Raw genomic sequence first — 23,261 nt, forward strand, 5'->3', positions numbered from 1 at the left:
TGAACCATTTAGTTTCTGCCAATAACAGTTTCACCTAAAAAGGGCCCAATCAGAGACTTCCCTGGTGGTCCAGCGGTTAACACTCTGCCTTCCAATGCAGGGAATGTGGGTTCAAACCCTGGTTGGGAAACAAAGATCATCGCCATGCCTCGAGGTGTGGCCCCAAATTTTTTTAAAAAAAAGGTCCAATCAACTGCTGAAAAACTTTTAAGGCTATAGAACCAAATTATCACTGAAATTTGGGGTCACTGTGACCTTGTGATTTGTATTAATAAGAAGAAATACATTTTTGGTCTTTGCCCCCGGTCCTGGCACAGAGCTCCTAAAACTCTGGGAATTACCTAAGTGGGCAGAGCAGTCAAGGTGTCTCTTGTTAGGTGAAAGAGGTGACTTTTCGGAGAGGGCCTCCTTTCCAAAGGGGGGCGCTGCTTGCCAGGGTAACTAAGCACATGGTTAGAGGATTGGAATTTCTGGTCCCTCCCCTGCCCTCCTCCTCCCCCGACCATGTTTGGGAAAGCCCGAAGGGCTTCTGGTTGAAGCAATCACCAACCGCCACTGATTTAATCAATTGTGCTTGTGTGATAACGCCTCCATAAAAACCTCCAAACAGGGTCTGGACAGCTTCTGGGTTGATGAACACATGCAGATTTGGGGAAAGTGAGGCCCGGAGAGCGTGAAGTTCCGTGCCTCCCCCGCACACACCCTGTCCTATGTATCCCCCTCCATCTGCTGTTCCTGAGTTTATTACCTTTTACAATAAGGCTGTGATCTACTAGGCAACATGTTTCTCTGAGTTCCGTGACCACTCGACAAATTAATAGAACCCAAAGTCATTAGCACCTCTGAAGTGGTAGCCAGTGGGTCAGAGCGCAGGTGACAATCTGGGCTGGCAAATGATGGCTGGAGTGGGGGGAGGGTCTTGTAGGGCTGGGCCTTTGGGGTCTGGAACCTGTGGGGTCTGGAACTACTCCCAGTTAGGCAGTGTCCACACTGCGATAAGTTCCAAGACCCCCAGCTGCTGTCACAGAAGTGCTGGGTGATGCCGGGGAAACAACGCATACATGTTGGAACTGGAAGAAGCCTCGTCACTTCTTAGTACAACTCGATCTTTCCTGGTGGCCATAACCAATGTCTTTATGCTTGATGTTTACTTCAAAGTCAGAAGTTTGAAAGAAGGTATGTGTGGTGAAGGATTTAACTGGACTTGGAAAGGCTCTTCTTTCTCCTTGGTGAGCATGGCCATTCCATTATCATATGAGCAATAATGATATATGACTGAATATTCATATCACCAGTGAGAATTTCCCGAATGCCAGACTCTAAGTTAAGTACTTTAGACTAACCCAGTGATGTAATGAGTCGTTTCCCAGACGGTTCAGCAGAAAAGAACCCGCCAGCCAATGTAGATTTTGAAATGCAGGAGACCTGGGTTCAATCCCTGGGTGGGGAAGATCCCCTGGAGGAGGAAATGGCAACCCATTTCAGTATTCTTGCCTGAAAAATTGCACAGATAGAGGATCTTGGGTGCTACAGGCCACAGGGCTGCAAAGAGTTGGACACGAATGAGCAACTGAACATGCACACAGTCGTGCAAATACTGTTGGCATCTCTGTTGGACAAATGGTGAGACTTCATTGCTGTTGTTGTTCAGTCATCCGATTTTGTCTGATTCTTTGCGACCCCATGGACTGTACACTCCAAGGAATTGTCTAGGCCAGAATACTGGAGTGGGTAGTGTTTCCCTTCTCCAGGGGATTTTTCTGACTCCCCACATATTGCAAGAGTCAACTTGAGAATTCTTGTTTTTTATTTCATTTCAAATAGCCTTTGGGTATCTGAAAGGACAGTGTAGGTACTTTCAAGATGTCTTCTGCAAAACAAAGCCCTTTTGGCAAATGTTGTAAGGATATCCAGGTAGGCATTGCTGTGGTAAGTGTCACTTCTCAGCCAGAAGGCAGATCTTAAGCTCTTCCTCTGGCAGAAACAAATTCACAAAATAAGCCAAGAAAGAGAGCTGGAAAAACAAACCACACCAACAACCAGAAAATCATTCCTCATGAGACAAAGCTAGAGAAAAACCCAACATCCATGTGGCCCCCAAACCCTCTTGGCAGGAAGAGACGAAACACATCAAGTTCTAAGGAGAGGCAATGCCCATGGCCAGTGTAGTTTAGAGATGGCCTGACTGCTCACATGTAGACACACACCAGTGTAAACCCTCTGCAGACAGCAGTGATGGTCATCACCATAGTAAGTGTTTACTCTGGTGACAACCTGCCCTGGGCAACACATAAGGGAGCAGACCTGCTGCCCCCACACCATTCACTCATGAAGGCAGCTCAGGTGCTATCGTGCCCTGCCTGCCTGTCTGGCTCATCCATGAGCTGTGACCATCTCCAGGGAAGGACTCCGCCTTCTCTTCTCTCTGCACCATGAACCTGCACACAGGGGGCCTTCAGAACCTCAGGAGACTCACCCCACCCCCACTATAGCCAGAACCCTCCCCAGGCATTAAAACAGCGGTGGCGTCACTTTGGCCCAAGCCCTGGTTATGGATCCCTGCAACCTACTACCGCCTCTACAGCGTGAATAATCAGGTCCTTTCTACACAGATTCCCGGCTGTGAGATCCGAGCTTTGGATTCAGTGTCAGCTCTGTCCCTCCCGTGGCAGCCAGGTGGGCCGCGATGCAGACGAAGGAGCTCATGAGCTGAGCTTCAAGGGAGGCGTTGAAAGGACAGCGATGGATGCAACCTGTTGCAAACTGAGGGAGGGTCCCTAAAGGTCTCAGAAAAGGCCTCTGGTGTGCAGGTGTGGAGAAGTGCTCCCACGGTGCAAAGGAAAGAGAGGGACTCAGGGGCAAAGGCTCGTGGCCTCTCCTGCAGCAGCTCCATTTGGTAGCTCGTGAACAGTGGACAGCCGATGTGGTCACATGAGTGTGACTCATTCCCTCACAAAGCAAGAGAAAGGGGGCAGGGTATGGGGGTACCCGTAGGGTGCTGGTGGGGTGGATGAAGGGAGGTGTCCTTCCTCTCTTCAGTGCCAATTGCTTTTGTGAGTCTCAGAGCTGCCAGAAGGCAGTTACCAAGTCAGGTCCCCACAGTATCCAGTCTGGGCTGGCTGCCTTATCCCCTGTCACATGGACGAGCCACACCATATGGTTTCCCTGAGTTCTAACAGCAGGGTCTGGGGATTTTGTCTAGGTACACACTTCTTTGCTGTAGCTGTGTTACCTGTTACCCCCTTCTTTGCGCCCCAGTTTTGTCCTCTAGAAAAAAGACATCGATTGCTACCTTAGCAGGTTGCTACCTTAATCCTCTAAAGACTAATTAGGGGAATCCTACAATGAATAGCTGGCCTTAAGAGATATCAATGAATAGCTGGCCTTAAGAGATACTGGGCTTCCCTGATAGCTCGGCTGGTAAAGAATCCTCTTGCCATGCAGGAGTCCCAGGTCTGATACCTGGGTTGGGAATCCTGATCCACAGCAGAAGGGACAGGCTACCCACTCCAGTATTCATGGGCTTCTCTTGTGGCTCATCTTAAAGAATCTGCCTGCAATGCAGGAGACCTGGGTTCCATCCCTGGCCTGGGAAGATCCCCTGGAGAAGGGAAAGGCTACCCACTCCAGTATTCTGGCCTGGAGAATTCCATGAACTGTATAGCCTACGGGGTTGCAAGAATCATACACGAATGAGGGACTTTCACTTCATTTTCAAGAGCTATGAACTGAATCCAGATTAAACTGGAGTCTCCAAGTGTCATCTGGCATTTCTTCCCTGAAGCCAGCCAAAACCCACACAGTTGCATTTCCAGGGTCTCCACTTAGCCAGCTGGACAGAAAACCCAGTGTGGTTCAAACAAGCTGACAGACAAGCAGGAGAGGACTCACAGGCAGACGGCTTCCCTCGGGTTTCAGGTGGAGCTCCGGGCCCACAGCAGGAACCGGCGCTCTCAAGCCCTGGGCTCAGCAGTGCCCTCATTCTCAGGCCAGCAGCTCTGCCCTGATGGGCTCAGGAAGGTCACCAACTGCCCCAGGCTGACCTCATGCCCCTCCCACTGCTGGAGCCTGACCTCACCCAGCGCCACCCCTTCTGGCAGAAGGCCAGCTCCTCTTCCCTTGATTCCAGCGAGAGGCCCGGCCCTGGGCCCCGATTGGTCACCGCACCAGTCCTGAGCCAATGACGGTGGCCAGGGGGGATAGAACACACCGATTGGCCAGGTCCAGATCAGGTGACCATACTCTCCAGGATACGTGTGAGCTGCTTCCCCTGTGTCAGCGGTGGAGACAGTGCGATGCCCCAAGACCAGGGCTGAGAGTCCAGTCACTGTGTCGTGTGCCAAGTGTCCTGGGACGTGCCTGCGCATCCTCTCTACACACCACTTTGTCCTCTGCAGGTAAAATATTCATGACACACCTCTTTCCTTCCCAAGTGCTGTTTCACACACCGACATTCAAGGGAGCAGGGCCTCCTCTTTGAAGATAGGCTAGGAGATCCTCTCTTGACCTCTGGGCTTGTTTCTTGTATCATGTTAGAATAATTTATTCAGTCTAAAAACCCCCCCAAGCACCACCAAATGGTGCTTTGCATATTCAGGATTCTTAGCCGTTCTGAGTTGAGGGCATGGCCCACGGGCCTCCCAAAGGGAATGAATTTTGTCCAAGCAAGCACCTGAGAGGCTGAAACACTGAATCGCTTTGCTGTACACCTTAAACAAACAAATTATTGTAAATCAACAATACCTCAACTTAAAGAAAAGATATTCCTCCATCCAAAATTGTTCCAAATTTTGTAAACTTTTTCTTTCAATTGATTCTTCAGTTCGGTTCAGTTCAGATCAGTTGCTCAGTCGTGTCCAACTCTTTGCGACCCCATGAACTGCAGCAAGCCAGGCCTCCCTGTCCATCACCATCTCCCGGAGTTCACTCAGACTCACATCCATCGAGTCGGTGATGCCATCCAGCCATCTCATCCTCCGTCGTCCCCTTCCCCTCCTGCCCCCAATCCCTCCCAGCATCAGAGTCTTTTCCAATGAGTCAACTTTTTGCATGAGGTGGCCAAAGTACTGGAGCTTCAGCTTTAACATCTTCCTTCGAACGAGCACCCAGGGTTGATCTCCTTTAGGATGAACTGGTTGGAACTCCTTGCAGTCCAAGGGACTCTCAAGAGTCTTCTCCATCACCACAATTCAAAAGCATCAATTCTTCAGCTTCAGCTTTCTTCACAGTCCAACTCTCTCACCCATACATGACCACTGGGAAAACCATAGCCTTGACTAGACGGACCTTTGTTGGCAAAGTAATCTCTCTGCTTTTCAATGTGCAGTCTAGGTTGGTCATAACTTTTCCTCCAAGGACTAAGTGTCTTTTAATTTCCTGGCTGCAGTCACCACCTGCAGTCATTTTGGAACCCCAAGAAATAAAGTCTGACACTGTTTCCACTGTTTCCCCATCTATTTGCCATGAAGTGATGGGACCAGATGCCATGATCTTCATTTTCTGAATGTTGCACTTTAAGGCAACTTTTTCACTCTCCTCTTTCCCTCTCATCAAGAGGCTTTTTAGTTCCTCTTCACTTTCTGCCATAAGGGCGGTGTCATCTGCATATCTGAGGTGATTGATATTTCTCCCAGCAACCTTGATTCTAGCTTGTGCTTCTTCCAGCACAGCGCTTCTCATGATGTACCCTGCACAGAAGTTAAATAAGCAGGGTGACAATATACAGCCTTGACGTACTCCTTTTCCTATTTGGAACCAGTCTGTTGTTCCATGTCCAGTTCTAACTGTTGCTTCCTGACCTGCATATAGGTTTCTCAAGAGGCAAGTCAGGTGGTCTGGTATTCCCATCTCTCTCAGAATTTTCCACAGTTTATTGTGGTCCATACAGTCAAAGGCTTTGGCATAGTCAATAAAGCAGAAATAGATGGTTTTTTTTTTGGAACTCTTTTGTTTTTTCGATGATCCAGTGGCTGTTGGCAATTTGATCTCTGGTTCCTCTGCCTTTTCCAAAACCAGCTTGAACATCTGAAAGATCACCATTCACATAGTGCTGAAGCCTGGCTTGGAGAATTTTGAGCATTGCTTTAGTAGCGTGTGAGATGAGTGCAATTGTGCGGTAGTTTGAGCATTCTTTGGCATTGCCTTTCTTTGGGATTGGAATGAAACTAACCTTTTCCAGTCCTGTAGCCACTACTGAGTTTTCCAAATTTGCTGGCAAATTGAGTGCAGCACTTTCACAGCATCATCTTTCAGGGTTTGAAATAGCTTCACTGGTATTCCATCACCTGCCAGGGTCCAGCCTCAATGGATCCAGGGAATTTGAAGGTGGGGAAGGCGTAGGCGTCTTTGGAAAAATGCATATTTATTTACAGATATAGAGAGAGATTAGAAACGGATAGTGTAGTAGGAGATTTAGTGGAGAAAAGAGGCTGAATTCAGCCAGAGAAACGGGAGCAAGAAAGAAGCGACATGGTGAAATCAGTCTTTCTGGAAACTGATCCGATTTCTTTATTTTTGGGTTTGCTTATATACCTTTTGTTACACATAGGGATGAATACAGAGTCACGCGGAGGTCTTAGGGATATTACATCATCTTCTGGCCATGAGTGAGACCTGCTGACATTCTATGACCCTTTCTTTCTGATAACCAAAAACCTTATTTCTTCCAAGGATGTTTTTTTGCCTTAAACCAGGCACCACCCTCCAGATAAAGTTGCATTCCTATAGGGTGAAGGTGTAGTGAGTTACAATCAAGAAAGTAACCCAAGGTTAGCAGGATTAATCTTCAAGGTTAATACCTATCTCTCCTATATGCTTAAAGGTTAATACTTATTTCTCCTATATGTTAGTTATATTCATTATAAGGGCAGGGAATATGGAGATTTAGCAGCAAACATCAGCCCAACAAATGAAAATCCATTTACCAATGTTCCCCTTAAGATCTAGTTAGTCTTAAGATAGTGATAAAGTTACATTTTTACATAACAAGGACACAGTGATTTATAACAAAGGACAGTGATCTATTACAAAAGAGAAACTCCATTAACTCAAAAAGTCTAGTATTGCTAACATCAAAAACTACTATATTTCCTGTTCTATATTCCAAATACATTGATTAATATACTAGACTACTAGACAGGAAACACAAAAAGGGTGTATAAACTCGAACCCAAAACAATAAAGTAAATGGCAATGGGATCATACTTATCAATAATTACCTTAAACATAAATGGGTTGAATGCCCCAACCAAAAGACAAAGCCTGGCTGAATGGATACAAAAACAAGACCCTTATATATGTTGTCTACAAGTGACCCACCTCAAAACAAGGGACACATACAGACTGAAAGTGAAGGGCTGGAAAAAGATATTCCATGCAAATAGAGACCAAAAGAAAGCAGAAGTAGCAATACTAATATTAGATAAAATAGACTTTAAAACAAAGGCTGTGAAAAGAGACAAAGAAGGACACTACATAATGATCAAAGGATCAATCCAAGAAGAAGATATACAATTATAAATATATATGCACCCAACATAGGAGCACTGCAATATGTAAGACAAATGCTAACAAGTATGAAGGGGAAATTAAGAATAACACAATAATAGTGGGATACTTTAATGCCCCACTCACACCTATGGATAGATCAACTAAACAGAAAATTAACAAGGAAACACAATCTTTAAATGATACAATAGACCAGTTAGACCTAATTGATATCTATAGGACATTTCACCCCAAAACAATGAATTTCACCTTTTTCTCAAGCACACACAGAGCCTTCTCCAGGATAGATCACATCCTGGGCCATAAATCTCACCTGGGTAAATTAAAAAAAAAATTGAAATCATTCCAAGCATCTTTTCTGACCACAATGCAGTAAGATCTTAATTACAGGAGAAAAACTATTAAAAATTCCAACATATGGAGGCTGAACAACATGCTGCTGAATAACAAACAAATCACAGAAGAAATCAAAAAAGAAATCAAAATATGCATAGAAACAAATGAAAATGAAAACACAACAACCCCAAACCTGTGGGGCACTGTAAAAGCAGTGCTAAGGGGAAGGTTAATAGCAATACAGGCATATCTCAAGAAACAAGAAAAAAGTCAAATAAATAACCTAACTCTACACCTACAGCAACTAGAAAAGGAAGAAATGAAGAACCCCAGGGTTAGTAGAAGGAAAGAAATCTTTAAAATTAGGGCAGAAATACATGCAAAGGAAACAAAAAAGAGACCATAGCAAAAATCAACAAGGCCAAAAGCTGGTTCTTTGAAAGGATAAATAAAATTGATGAACCATTAGCCAGACTCATCAAGAAACAAAGGGAGAAAAATCAAATCAATAAAATTAGAACTGAAATTGGAGAGATCACAACAGACAATACAGAAATACAAAGGACCATAAGAGACTACTATCAGCAATTTATGCCAATAAAATGGACAACGTGGAAGAAATGGACAAATTCTTAGAAAAGTAAACTTTCCAAAACTGAACCAGGAAGAAATAGAAAATCTTAACAGATTCAGCACAAGCACAGAAATTGAAACTGTAATCAGAAATCTTCCAGCAAACAAAAGCCCAGGTCCAGACAGCTTCATAGTTGAATTCTACCAAAAATTCAGAGAACAGCTAACACCTATCCTACTCAAACTCTTCCAGAAAATTGCAAAGGAAGGTAAACTTCCAAACTCATTCAATGAGGCCACCATCACCCTAATACCAAAACCTGACACAAAAAAAGAAAACTACAGGCCAATATCACTGATGAACATAGATGTAAAAATCTAGCAATCAGAATCCAACAACTCATTAAAAAGATCATGCACCATGACCAAGTGGGCTTTATTCCAGGGATGCAAGGATTCTTCAATATGCACAAATCAATCAGTGTAATACACCACATTAACAAATTGAAAAGTAAAAGCCATATGAACATCTCAATAGATGCAGAGAAGGCCTTTGACAAAATTCAACATCCATTTATGATAAAAACCCTCCAGCAGAAAGCAGGAATAGAAGGAGCATACCTAAACATAATAAAAGCTATACACGACAAACCCACAGCAAACATTATCCTCAATGGTGAAAAATTGAAAGCATTTCCCCTAAAGTCAGGAAGAAAGCGTGCCCACTTTCACCACTACTATTCAACATAGTTTTGGAAGTTTTGGCCACAGCAATCAGAGCAGAAAAGAAATAAAAAGGAATCCAGATTGGAAAAGAAGAAGTAAAACTCTCACTGTTTGCAGATGACATGATCCTCTACATAGAAAACCCTAAAGACTCCACCAGAAAATTACTAGAGCTAATCAATGAATATAGTAAAGTTGCTGGATATAAAATCAACACACAGAAATCTCTTGCATTCCTATACACTAATAATGAGAAAATAGAAAGAGAAATTAAGGAAACAATTCCATTCACCATTGCAACGAAAAGAATAAAATACTTAGGAATATATCTACCTAAAAAACTAAAGACCTATATATAGAAAACTATAAAACACTGGTGAAAGAAATCAAAAAGGACACAAATAGATGGAGAAATATACTGTGTTCATGGATCAGAAGAATCAATATAGTGAAAATGAGTATACTACCCAAAGCAACCTATAGATTCAATGCAATCCCTATCAAGCTACCAATGGTATTTTTCACAGAACCAGAACAAATAATTTCACAATTTGTATGGAAATACCAAAAACCTCGAATAGCCAAAGCAATCTTGAGAAAGAAGAAAGGAACCGGAGGAATCAACCTGCCTGACTTCAGGCTCTACTACAAAGCCACAGTCATCAAGACAGTATGGTCCTGGCACAAAGACAGAAATATAGATCAATGGAACAAAACAGAAAGCCCAGAGATAAATCCATGCACCTATGGACACCTTATCTTTGACAAATGAGGCAAGAATATACAATGGATTAAAGACAACCTCTTTAACAAGTGGTGCTGGGAAAACTGGTCAACCACTTGTAAAAGAATGAAACTAGAACACTTTCTAACACCATACACAAAAATAAACTCAAAATGGATTAAAGATCTAAATGTAAGACCAGAAACTATAAAACTACTAGAGGAGAACATAGGCAAAACACTCTCTGACATAAATCACAGCAGGATCCTCTATGATCCACCTCCCAGAATATTGGAAACAAAAGCAAAAATAAACAAACGGGACCTAATTAAAATTAAAAGCTTTTGCACAACAAAGGAAACTATAAGCAAGGTGAAAAGACAGTCTTCAGAATGGAGAAAACAATAGCACACAAAACAACTGATGAAAAATTAATCTCAAAAATATACTCCTGCAGCTCAATTCCAGAAAAATAAATGACCCAGTCAAAAAATGGGCCAAAGAACTAAACAGACATTTCTCCAAAGAAGACATACAGATGGCTACCACACACATGAAAAGATGCTCAACATTACTCATTATCAGAGAAATGCAAATCAAAACCACAATGAGATGCCATTTCACGCCAGTCAGAATGGCTGCTATCCAAAAGTCTACAAGCAATAAATGCTGGAGAGGGTTTCGAGAAAAAGGAACCCTCTTACACTGTTGGTGGGAATGCAAACTAGTACAGCCACTATGGAGAACAGTGTGGAGATTCCTTAAAAAACTGGAAATAGAACTGCCTTATGACCCAACAATCCCACTCCTGGGCATACACACTGAGGAATCCAGAATTGAAAGAGATATGTGTACCCCAATGTTCATCGCAGCACTGTTTATAATAGCCAAGACATGGAAACAAACTAGATGTCCATCAGCAGATGAATGGATAAGAAAGCTGTGGTACATATACACAATGGAGTAATCCTCAGCCATTAAAAAGAATACATTTAAATCAGTTCTAATGATGTGGATGAAACTGGAGCCTATTATACAAAGTAAGTCAGAAAGAAAAACACCAATAAAGTAGAATAACGCATATATATGGAATTTAGAAAGATAGTAATGATAACCCTGTATGTGAGACAGCAAAAGAGACACAGATATATAGAACAGTCCTTTGGACTCTGTGGGAGAGGGAGAGGGAGAGGGAGAGGGTGAGATGATTTGGGGGAATGGCATGGAAACATGTATAATATCATATAAAAAACAAATCACCAGTCCAGGTTCAATACAGGATCCTTGGGGCTGATGCACTGGGATGACCCAGAGGGATGGTACAGGGAGGAGATGGGAGGAGGGGTTCAGGATGGGGAACATGTGTACGCCTGTGGCGGATTCATGTTCATGTGAGGCAGGACCAATACAATATTGTAAAGTAATTAGCCTCCAATTAAAATAAATAAATTTAAATTTAAAACAGTGAGAATTTAAAGTAAGAATCTCTCAGTCCTGTCCCCATTGTCTGTAGCTCAACAGGCTCCTTTGTATATGGAATTCTCCAGGCAAGAATACTGGAATGGATATTCACTCCCTTCTCCAGGGGATCTTCCCAATCTAGGGATCCAAACTGGGTCTCCTGCATTGCAGGCAGATTCTTTACCAACTGAGCCACCAGGGAAGCCCAAGAATCTATAGGAAAGGAAAATTACCACTAGTAAAGGCAAATATATAGTAAAGGTTGAATACCAACCACTTAAATAAGATAGTATGAAAATCAAAAGAGAAAAATTATAGAATCAACTACAGTGATAATAATCAGTAGAAGGATAAAAATGAAGATAACATCAAAAGTAAAAATTTTCAAGTGGATGGAAAGTAAAAAATGTAGATCTTGTAGAATGCCTTTGAATTTAAAGGACTAGCTTTATAAATATATACATATAGTTATAGGTCAATATATACAGGTAACCACAAATAAAAACCTATAGTAGATACACAAACACTAGAGAGGGATACAAGTGTACCACTATAGAAAATCATCAAACTACAAAGGAAGTAAGAAAAAAAAAAAAAAAGAAAGAAAGAAAGAAAGAAAAAGAAGAAATAGAACTGCAAACAACTGGAGAACAAGTTAAAAAAATAGGAATAAGTACATACCAATCAACGATTATTTGAAATGTCAATGGACTAAATGTTCCAATGAAAAGACATACGGTGGCTGATGATAATAAAACAAGATCCATCTATATGCTGCTTATAAGAGACTCAGTCGAGAGCAAAAGACACACATAGACTGAAAGTGAGCAAACGGAGAAAGTTATTTCATGCAAATAGAAATCACAAGAGAGTGGAGATAGTAAAGTTCATAGACAATATAGATTTAAAAACAAAGTCTATAAAGAAGACAAAGATATAACAATAAAGTGTAAAAAAAGAGAATATAACACTTCTTAACATATATTCAGAAAAGCAGAGACATTACTTTGCCAACAAAGGTCTGTCTAGTCAAGGCTATGGTTTTTCCTGTGGTCATGTATGGATGGGAGAGTTGGACTGTGAAGAAAGCTGAGCACCGAAGAATTGATGCTTTTGAACTGTGGTGTTGGAGAAGACTCTTAAAGTCCCTTGGATTGCAAGGAGATCCAACCAGTCCATCCTAAAGGAGATCAGCCCTGGGTGTTTTTTGGAAGAAATGATGTTAAAGCTGAAACTCTAGTACTTTGGTTACTCTAGTACTTTGGCTACTTCATGCAAAGAATTGACTCATTGGAAAAGATTCTGATGCTGGGAGGGATTGGGGGCAGGAGAAAAAGGGGGTGGCAGAGGATGAGATGGCTGGATGGCATCACTGACTCGATGGACATGAGTCTGAGTGAACTCCTGGAGATGGTGATGGACAGGGAGGACTGGCGTGCTGCGATTCATGGGGTCGCAAAGAGTCAGACACAACTGAGCAACTGAACTGAACTGAACTGAACTGAACATACATTCATGTAACTGAGAAGCACCTAAATATATAAAGCAAATATTAAATGACCTCAAGGGAGAAATTGACAATAATACAATAATAGGAGGGGATTTTAACACCCCACATACATCAATGGACAGATTATGTAGACAGAAAATGAATAAGGCAACCGTGGTCCTAAATGAACAACAGACAAGTTGATTTTTAGAGATTCTTCCAGCCCAGCGTTTCTCATGATGTACTCTGCATAGAAGTTAAATAAGCAGGGTGACTATATACAGCCTTGACGTACTCCTTTTCCTATTTGGAACCAATCTGTTGTTCCATGTCCAGTTCTAACTGTTGCTTCCTGACCTGCATAAAGGTTTCTCAAGAGGCAGGTCAGGTGGTGTGGTATTCCCATCTCTTTCAGAATTTTCCACAGTTTATTGTGATCCACACAGTCAAAGGCTTTGCCATAGCCAATAAAGCAGAAATAGATGTTTTTCTGGAACTCTCTTGCTTTTTCCATGATCCAGCGGATGTTGGCAATTTGATCTCTGGCTCCTCTGCGTTTTCTAAAACCAGCTTGAACATCTGGAAGTTCACAGTTCACGTATTGCTGAAGCCTGGCTTGGAGAATTTTGAGCATTACTTTACTAGTGTGTGAGATGAGTGCAATTGTGTGGTAGTTTGAGCATTCTTTGGCATTGCCTTTCTTTGGGATTGGAATGAAAACTGACCTTTTCCAGTTCTGTGGCCACTGCTGAGTTTTCCAAATTTACTGCCCCTAATCCCTCCCAGCATCAGAGTCTTTTCCAATGAGTCAACTCTTCACATGAGGTGGCCAAAGGACTGGAGTTTCAGCTTAAGCATCATCCCTCCAAAGAAATCCCAGGGCTGATCTCCTTCAGAATGGACTGGCTGGATCTCCTTGCAGTCCAAGGGACTCTCAAGAGTCTTCTCCAGCACCACAGTTCAAAAGCATCAATTCTTCGGCACTCAGCTTTCTTCACAGTCCAACTCTCACACCCTTACATGACCACTGGAAAACCATAGCCTTGACTAGACAGACCTTTGTTGGCAAAGTAATGTCTCTGCTTTTCAATATGCTATCTAGGTTGGTCATAACTTTCCTTCCAAGGAGTAAGCGTCTTTTAATATCATGGCTGCAGTCACCATCTGCAGTGATTTTGGAGCCCCCCAAAATAAAGTCTGACAGTTTCCCTATCTATTTCCCATGAAGTGATGGGACCAGATGCCATGATCTTCATTTTCTGAATGTTGAGCTTTAAGCCAACTTTTTCACTCTCCACTTTCACTTTCATCAAGAGGCTTTTTAGTTCCTCTTCACTTTCTGCCATAAGGGTGGTGTCATCTGCATATCGGAGGTTATTGGTATTTCTCCTGGCAATCTTGATTCCAGCTTGTGCTTCTCCCAGCCCAGCGTTTCTCATGATGTACTCTGCATATAAGTTAAATAAGCAGGGTGAGAATATACAGCCTTGAGGATGCTGGGAGGGATTGGGGGCAGGAGGAGAAGGGGATGCCAGAGGATGAGATGGCTGGATGGCATCACTGACTCGATTTACGTGAGTCTGAGTGACCTCCGGGAGTTGGTGATGGACAGGGAGGCCTGGCGTGCTGCGATTCATGGGGTCGCAAAGAGTTGGACACGACTGAGTGACTGAACTGAACTGAACTGAACAGGACGTGCATGTGTGCATATTCAGTTGCTCGATCGAATACAACTCTTTGTGATGCCAGGGACTCTAGGCTGTGTGGCACGTCTGTCCATGGAATTTTCCAAGCAAGAACACTGGAGTGGGTTGTCATTTCCTAACTTCAGGTGATCTTCCTGACTCAAGGATCAAACTCACATCTCCTGCATCTCCTGCATGGCAGGCGGATTCTTTACCACTGACCCACCTGGGAAGCCCAATCTACAGGCCATTCCAACTTCAAATAGCAGAATACACATTCTTTTCTGTTCAGTTCAGTCACTCAGTCATGTTCAACTCTTTGTGACCCCATGACTAGCAGCATGCCAGGCCTCCCTGTCCATCACCAACTCCCAGAGTTCACCCAAACTCATGTGCATCGAGTCAGTGATGCCATTCAACCATCTCATCCTCTGTCGTCCCCTTCTCTTCCTGCCCCCAATTCCTCCCAGCATCAGGGTCTTTTCCAATGAGTCAACTCTTCACACGAGGTGGCCAAAGTATTGGAGTTTCAGCCTCAGCATCAGTGCTTCCAATGAACACCCAGGACTGATCTCCTTTAGGATGGACTGGTTGGATCTCCTTGCAATCCAAGGGACTCTCAAGAGTCTTCTCCAACACCACAGTTTCAAAGCATCAGTTCTTTGGTGTCAGCTTTCTTCACAGTCCAACTCTCACCTCCATTCATGAGTACTGGAAAACCCATAGCCTTGACTAGACGGACCTTTGTTGGCAAGTAATAGCTTTGCTTTTGAATATGCTATCTAGGTTGGTCATAACTTTCCTTCCAAGAAGTAAGCGTCTTTTAATTTCATGACTGCAGTCACCATCTGCAGTGATTTTGGAGCCCAAAACAATAAAGTCTGACACTGTTTCCACTGTTTCCCCATCTATTTCCCATGAAGTGATGGGACCAGATGCCATGATCTTCATTTTCTGAATGTTGAGCTTTAAGCCAACTTTTTCACTCTCCTCTTTCACTTTCATCAAGAGACTTTTTAGTTCCTCTTCACTTTCTGCCATAAGGGTGGTGTCATCTGCATATCTGAGGTTATTGATATTTCTCCCAGCAATCTTGATTCCAGCTTGGGCTTCTTCCACCCCAGAGTTTCTCATGATGTACTCTGCACATAAGTTAAATAAGCAGGGTGACTATATACAGCCTTGATGTATCCTTTTCCTATTTGGAACCAGTCTTTCGTTCCATGTCCAATTCTAACTGTTGCTTCCTGACCTGCATACACATTTCTCAAGAGGCAGGTCAGGTGGTGTGGTATTCCCATCTCTTTCAGAATTTTCCACAGCTTATTGTGATCCACACAGTCAAAGGCTTTGGCATAGCCAATAAAGCAGAAATAGATGTTTTTTTGGAACTCTCTTGCTTTTTCTACGGTCCAGTGGATGTTGGCAATTTGATCTCTGGTTCTTCTGCCTTTTCTAAAGCTAGCTTGAACATCTGGAAGTTCACAGTTCATGTATTGCTGGAGCCTGGCTTGGAGAATTTTGAGCATTACTTTACTAGTGTGTGAGATGAGTGCAATTGTGTGGTAGTTTGAGCATTCTTTAGCATTGCCTTTCTTTGGGATTGGAATGAAAACTGACCTTTTCCAGTTCTGTGGCCACTGCTGAGTTTTCCAAATTTGCTGGCATATTGAGTGCAGCATTTTCACAGCATCATCTTTCAGGATTTGAAATAGCTCAACCGGGATTCCATCACCTCCAGTAGCTTTGTTTGTAGTGATAAGACTGATCATAAACTAAGCCACAAAACAAGTTTCTACTAATTTAAAAGGATAGAAATTATATCAAGCATTTCCTGATGACAATGGTATGAAACTATAAATCAATTACAGGAAGAAAAATGGGAAAAGCACAAATATATGGAGTTTAAACAATATACTACTAAAACTCCCACATCTTTTATGTCTACTGCATTGGCAGGTGGGTTCTTTACCACTAGAGCCACCTGGGAAGCCCCATCACTAGTAGTGATATTGAATTTGTAATAAAAAAAATTCCCAAGAAACCAAAGTCCAGGACTGAGTGGTTTCACAGGGGAATTCTGTCAAATACATAAAAAGGAGCTAATATCCATTCTTCTGAAACTATTGAAAAAAATTAGGAGGGCAGAATACTCCCAAATTCATTCCTTGAGGCTGCCATTACCTTGATACCAAAACTAGACAAGGATAATACAGAAAAGGAAAATGATAAGCCAATATTTCTGATGAAAATAGATCTAAAAAGCCTTAACAAAATATTAGCAAGCCAAATTCAACAATATATAAAAAGGATCATATACTATGATCAAGTGAGATTTATTCCAGGGATATAAGTATGGTTCAATATTTAGAAATCAATCAATATATTATACTACATTAATGAAAGGATAAAAATCACAGGACAGTCTCAATAGAGAGAGAAAAAAGCATTTGACAAAATTCAACATCCTTTCAGAGCAAAAACTCTCATCAAGGTTTTTATAGAGTTATCATACATATCTCAACATAATGAGGCCATTTATGACAAACTCACAGCTAACATCATACTCATTGGGAAAAAACTGAAAGTATTTTCTCTAAAATTAACAAGAGAAAGATGTCCACTCTCACCACCTCTATGTAACATATTATCAGAAGCTCCAGGCACACCAATCAGAGAGGAAAAATAAATAAAAGGTATCTAAATTGGAAGGGAAAAAGTAAAATTGTCACTATTTTCAGATGATATGATACTATACAAAGACAACACTAAAAGTGTCCACCAAAAGAACTAATAAATGAATTTAGCAAAGTTGCATGATATAAGATTAATATACAGAATCTGTTGTTTTTCTATATACTTATAGTGAATTATCAGAAGGAGAAAGAAAATAATTCCATTTAAAATTTCATCAAAAAGAATAAAATACATAGGAATTAACTTAACCAAAAAGGTAAAAGACTTAAACTCTAAAAACTATAAACCAACAATGTAGGAAATGAAAAGATACCCTGTGCTCTTGGACTCAAGGAATTGATACTGTTAAAATGTCCATACTACCCAAAGCAATCTCCACATTTAATGTAATTTCCATCAAAATACCCATGAAATTTTTCACAGAATTAGAACAAATAATCCTGAAATATATATGGAACAACAAAAGATCCTAAATTGCCCAAGTAATCTTGAGAAAAGAACCACCAAGCTGGAGGTAACAAGCTTCCTGATTTCAGACTATACTACAAAGCTAAAGTAATCAAAACAGCACGGTACTGGCAAAAACAGAATAGAGAGCCCCCCAAACCCACACACTCATGGTCAATTAATTTACAACAAAGGAGGCAAGACTATACAATGGAGAAAAGACAGTCTTTTCAATAAGTGGTCTTGGGGAAACTGGATAACTATGTGTAGAAAATGAGATTAGAACATGTCCTCACATTACACACAAAAGTAAACTTACAATGAATTAAAGATCTAAATGTACCACCTGAAACCATGCTGCTGCTGCTGCTGCTAAGTCGCTTCAGTCGTGTCCTACTCTGTGCGACCCAAGAGACGGCAGCCCACCAGGCTCCACCGTCCCTGGGATTCTCCAGGCAAGAACACTGAAGTGGGTTGCCATTCCCTTCTCCAATGCATGAAAGTGAAAGTGAAGTCGCTCAGTCGTGTCTGACCCTCAGCGACCCCATGGACTGCAGCCTTCCAGGCTCCTCCATCCATGGGATTTTCCAGGCAAGAGTACTGGAGTGGGGTGCCATTGCCTTCTCCGACCTGAAACCATAAAACTCCTTAATTAAAGAAAACTTAGAATGCTCTTTGATATAAATTGTAGCAATTTTTTTTTTTGGATCTGTCTCCTCAGGTAAAAGAAATAAAAGCAAAAATAAACAAATGGAACCTAATTAAACTTGAAAGCTTTTGCATAGCCAAGACAACCACTGACAAAATGAAAGACAAGCTACAGAAAGGGAGAAAGTATTTGCAAATGATATGATCAACAACAGGTAACTGCCTTAAATATACAATCAGCTCAGATAACTGAGTATCACAAAACAAATAACCCAACTGAAAATGAGTGGAAGAACTGAATATTTTTCCAAAGAAGACATACAGGCACATGAAAGGATGCAGAACACTGTTAATCTTCAGAAAAATGCATATCAAATACACAATGAGATATCACCTTACACCTGTCAGAATGACTATCATCAAAAAGACCACAAATAACAAACGCTGGTGGGGATGTGGAGGAAAAGGAACCTTATATATTATTGGTGAGAATGTAAATTTGTGCAGCTACTATGAAAAGCAGTATGGAGGGTCCTCAAAAGACTAAAAATAGAACTACCATATGATCCAACAATAATTCCATTCATATATCTGAAAAAAAAAACAGAACAAAATATACATGCATCCAATTTTCCTAGCAGCATTATTTACAATAACCAAGATTTGGAAGCAACCATTAACAGATGAATACATGGCTCAGACAGTAAAGCATCTGTCTACAATGCGGGAGACCTGGGTCCGATCCCTGGGTTGGGAAGATCCCCTGGAGAAGGAAATGGCAATCCACTCTAGGACTATTGCCTGGAAAATCCCATGGACAGAGGAGCCTGGTAGGCTAAAGTCCATGGGGTTGCAAAGAGTCGGACACGACTGAGCGACATCACTTCATATATACACACAATGGATTATTACTCAGTCATAAAAAATAATGGAATTCTGCCATTAGCAACAACATGGATGCACCTAGAGGTTTTTATGCTTAGTGAAATAAGTCAAAGACAAATACCATGTTATCATTTACATGTGGAATCTAAAAGATAAAAGAATTGCATGAATATAACAAAACAGAAATACACTTAAACATATAAAGAACAAACCAGTGGTTACCAGTGCAGAGGGGAAAGTGGGGAGGAGTGAGATAAGGGTATGGGGTTAAGAGATATAAACTACTATGTATCAAACAAGCAACAAGGATACACTGTACAGCACAGAAAAATAAAGTCATTATTTTATAATCTTTAAATGGAGTATATAAAAATCCTGAATCACTATGTTGTATACTTGAAAACTAATATTCTAAATCAACTATACTTCAATAAAAAAACAAAAGGAATGAAGGACCAACACATGACAACATGGTTGTCTCAAAAACCTTATGCTGAGTGAAAGAAGCAAGATGCAAAATATCACATATTGTATGATTCCATCTGTATTAAAAGGCAAGTCTATAGAGACAGAAAATTTATTATTGATTGGCCGGGATTGGGGTAAGAATGAGCAGTGCTTGCAAATGGGCATGAGGTATCTTTTTACAGTGATGGACATTTTTCTAAAATTGGAATGTGGTGCTAGCTATACAACTCTGTAAATTTTCTTTAAAAAAAATCATTGAGTTGTATCCTTAGTGTGAGTTTTATAGTATGTAAATTATATCTTACTGTTAAAAAATAGATATGAAACCACCATGCCGTTTTATATGCAATTCTTTTATAAATAAATCTTCTAACTACAAGACTTTTATAAGATAGGGAAGACAGCCCTGATCCACAAAAACAATATGACAGAGGTTCCCAAAAGTTTGAAAACCAATCTTAATATTCTGGCTCTATACATAGATGAGTCACATGGCATTAGTGCCTGACACCTAATAGGCCTCAATAAATGTTTACTGGACAGAAAATTAAACCATCTTTACAGGATGACTTTTCCCCAAACATATCATCCACTTGATAGATGAAACGTAGTTGATTAGGGCATTTTTTCCTTAAGAAAACTTACATGAAATGTCAACATCTCCAGGGAAAAAGTTGTCTTAGGTAGTCAGAATCATTTATTAGGCTATGATGAGGTAAGATCCTAACTCCTATGTGCTACAGACCCTCTTGATTTAGTAGTGGGTGTAGATGGAGGTGGGGAGTAGGAATGTTTGATCCAGAGTCTCTCAAGAGACCTAGGTTGACCAAGGTTTAACTGTACATCAACAAGAGTCATGGCAGGCTAACAGAGGTGGAAAAACTGTGCATGGACTTTTCATTATCATCACCCATACATGACCCAACTCACTTGCACTAACATTTCATTTCCTCCCTAACTGCAAAGAGGGCTACATCCCCAGGGGAGTAAATGGAATACTTGGTGAACATCGCAGTCTGCCACATCTGCCATCAAGGGGCCTTGTCTCAGGATTCTTTTCCACAGCTAGAGACAACGTCCTTCTCCATCTAACTGATTAAGAACCGCTAATCAAGAAGTTAGGATAGATGACCTTCAGATTCTCTGAAGCAAAGTTTGAAGCAGGAGACAAATATTCTGCTTGGCATCCCTGAAGCACTTTGCTTTTTGGAGAGGAGGTGGTCCTTGATTCACCTTTTTTTTTCCACCCCCCCACCACTGGAAGGATATCATCTGGTACATGGTAGCAGCTCATGGAGTATAGGGAATTGAATTTTGTCTCAGAGAAACAGGTCAGGTGAAAGCCTACAGTCTGGGTACGAATATCTCCCATCTTCCCATGGTATTCTTCAGTCACAACTTTTTTTTGGTTGACATTCCCTCAAATTAGTTAAATAGAACCAAGAAATACAGGTAAATTCTGAGGGAAAAGGAGCAAAAAATGATGCAATGTAAACAATCACTTTTACTGTTTTATAGCACCACAACTATTACCTCATCTATACATAATATCTTGTTATATATTATTACACATAATAATAAATAGTGCTAAACAAAAAATAAGATCAATGCTTTAGAATAAAAGAAAGAAATGAATCAAGATTTATGTTATTCCCATGTGATGGTATTTGGAGAAAATGTCTCATGAGGCTTCTACCAATCTACATTCCATTATTTATAGTATTATTTTAGCTCCTTAGCTTCTGGTCTCTGTTCTTGAAATGTCAGTCTTATCTTTTTCAAATATTACTTTTAAAATCCAAGACCAAAATCCTTAATTCTGGCAATTTTGACTTTCTGTGTAACATTCTCATGCTTTTTTCTTTTTTGAAGATTAAAACAAGATCCCCAAATGAAACTTCTGTTGCTCAGAGTTAATTATTCTTTATGCTGCACATATTCAGTAACAACTCACCTACTACCTGGGGTGCTATTTCTTTTCTTTTTTGACTGAAATTTCTACACAATTTCTACTGAAATTTTGCCCATTGCTCAAGCCCCAAATGGGTCTTACCCCACTGTGAAACTCTCCCTGAATATTTCTGCTCTACTGGCCTAAGCACCTGAAGAACCTATGGTCTACAACAGTCATCTACGCACCAAGAACTATCCAGAAGTCTTCGTTAAACTTTTTGAGTCTCCTTCTCCCAGGTAGACAGAGTATGAGCTTCTTTAGAGACTGTATTTCATTATTTTATATCTCATATATGTATTAATAGAGGACACTCAAGAAATATTTATTGCATACCTACTCTTGAGCTAGGCCTTGTAGAGGAATAAATGTGCCACTAGGTATATTTATTAGCTGCATTAATGTTTGAAGAATAATTAAGTTTTTATATTTTGGAATTTTACATTGGGTTGGATTTTTTTTTTAAATGCTGCTATTCCAAATTAAGCTTTAATATACATCATCCTCATTTATCAGTATTTCCTGAATTTATATTTTAGTTTTAGTGAAAATATCATTCTTGAAAATATAAATGCTGGACTTCATTTTTGAGAATTTATCCTTACATTCATCACCTTCTGATTCTATTTCATATACCAATATTATGTTTTCCTTTGTCATTAGCAGATATGTCCCTGGATCTCCAACTCTATATATATACACAAAACTTGGGTCCAAAGATATCTTTTAACAGCTGGGTTGCCTATTATGCTAGGTATGATAATATACAAAGAAAAATATCTATTTCCCCTAATAATTACAATAACATTATTAAGTGTTCCTCTAAATCCATATTAAAGCAATAACAAACCACAGATTCTTGGAGTATAAAATAATCTTTAGTAAATTTTATTACCTTGTTCCCTTTACTATTCAAAAATTCATTGCTAATCTTCAAATAATGTTGTTTCTAAAAGAAAAACACCCTCTGAAAAACTCTCCTCCTGCCATTCTTGCATTATGCCAGCAGTTTATTTCCTTTTCCTTTGACATCTACGCCTTTAAAACTAGCAAAAGAAAAAAAAAATCAGAAAAGTTTAACTCTCACATCTCTGTGTCGTAAAATCTTTTGTCAATTACCCTGTGTGCTTGAGAGTTGTCCGTTTCTTTTTCGCTCGAATTACAGTTGTCTCGGCACCCTGATTTACCAGTTTGATCCACGCTGTACTGGTTTGATCAGTTTGGTGATTCTTTTTACAGATTGAGCACCGTGATAAAAGTCTAAAGTTGGGTAATTTCAGGCTAAATTGGAGCAGTCTTTTCCCTTAAAGCGACCTGGTACCACACTACATTCCAGGGAGAATGAATGATAGATTATGCACCAATAGGGAGTGAAGGAGAGTATTTTGTTTAAGTTTGCAACCCAATCCTTGGGAGCCAGAGGTGGGAATTTTAAAACGGGGTTGGTCTTTTCTTTGGAATTATCTTAAAGTGGTATCACTGCCCGTTGATGTTAAAGTTTACCAAAGACTGCCAAATTACTACGGAGAAGGCGATGGCACCCCACTCCAGTACCCTTGCCTGGGAAATCCCATGGATGTAGGAGCCTGGTAGGCTGCAGTCCATGGGGTCGCTGAGGGTCGGACACGACTGAGCGACTTCACTTTCACTTTTCACTTTCCTGCA

General features: G+C 40.8%; 1 protein-coding gene across 4 annotated transcripts in view; it reads right to left on the reverse strand.

Annotated features, from left to right (window-relative positions):
* TTC23 (tetratricopeptide repeat domain 23) overlaps nt 1-22,939 on the reverse strand; it is a 191,218-nt gene extending 168,279 nt beyond the window's left edge. Inside the window, exons 1-3 of one of the 4 annotated variants that reach the window (XM_040257022.1) lie at nt 22,716-22,936; nt 22,492-22,642; nt 17,131-17,200 (exon numbers count right to left, since the gene is read on the reverse strand). In XM_040257022.1, the coding sequence (XP_040112956.1) occupies nt 17,131-17,146 (16 nt within the window). In that variant the 5' untranslated portion in view covers nt 17,147-17,200; nt 22,492-22,642; nt 22,716-22,936. Of the gene's footprint in view, nt 1-17,130; nt 17,201-22,491; nt 22,643-22,683 lie in introns of all 4 variants that reach the window. The other 3 variants (XM_040257023.1, XM_040257024.1, XM_040257025.1) reach the window with 3 other exon arrangements.
* Between the last annotated feature and the right edge of the window lie 322 nt (nt 22,940-23,261).

This window comes from Oryx dammah, unplaced genomic scaffold (genome assembly GCF_014754425.2).
Source record: "Oryx dammah isolate SB20612 unplaced genomic scaffold, SCBI_Odam_1.1 HiC_scaffold_16, whole genome shotgun sequence".
Taxonomy (NCBI): Eukaryota; Metazoa; Chordata; class Mammalia; order Artiodactyla; family Bovidae; genus Oryx; species Oryx dammah.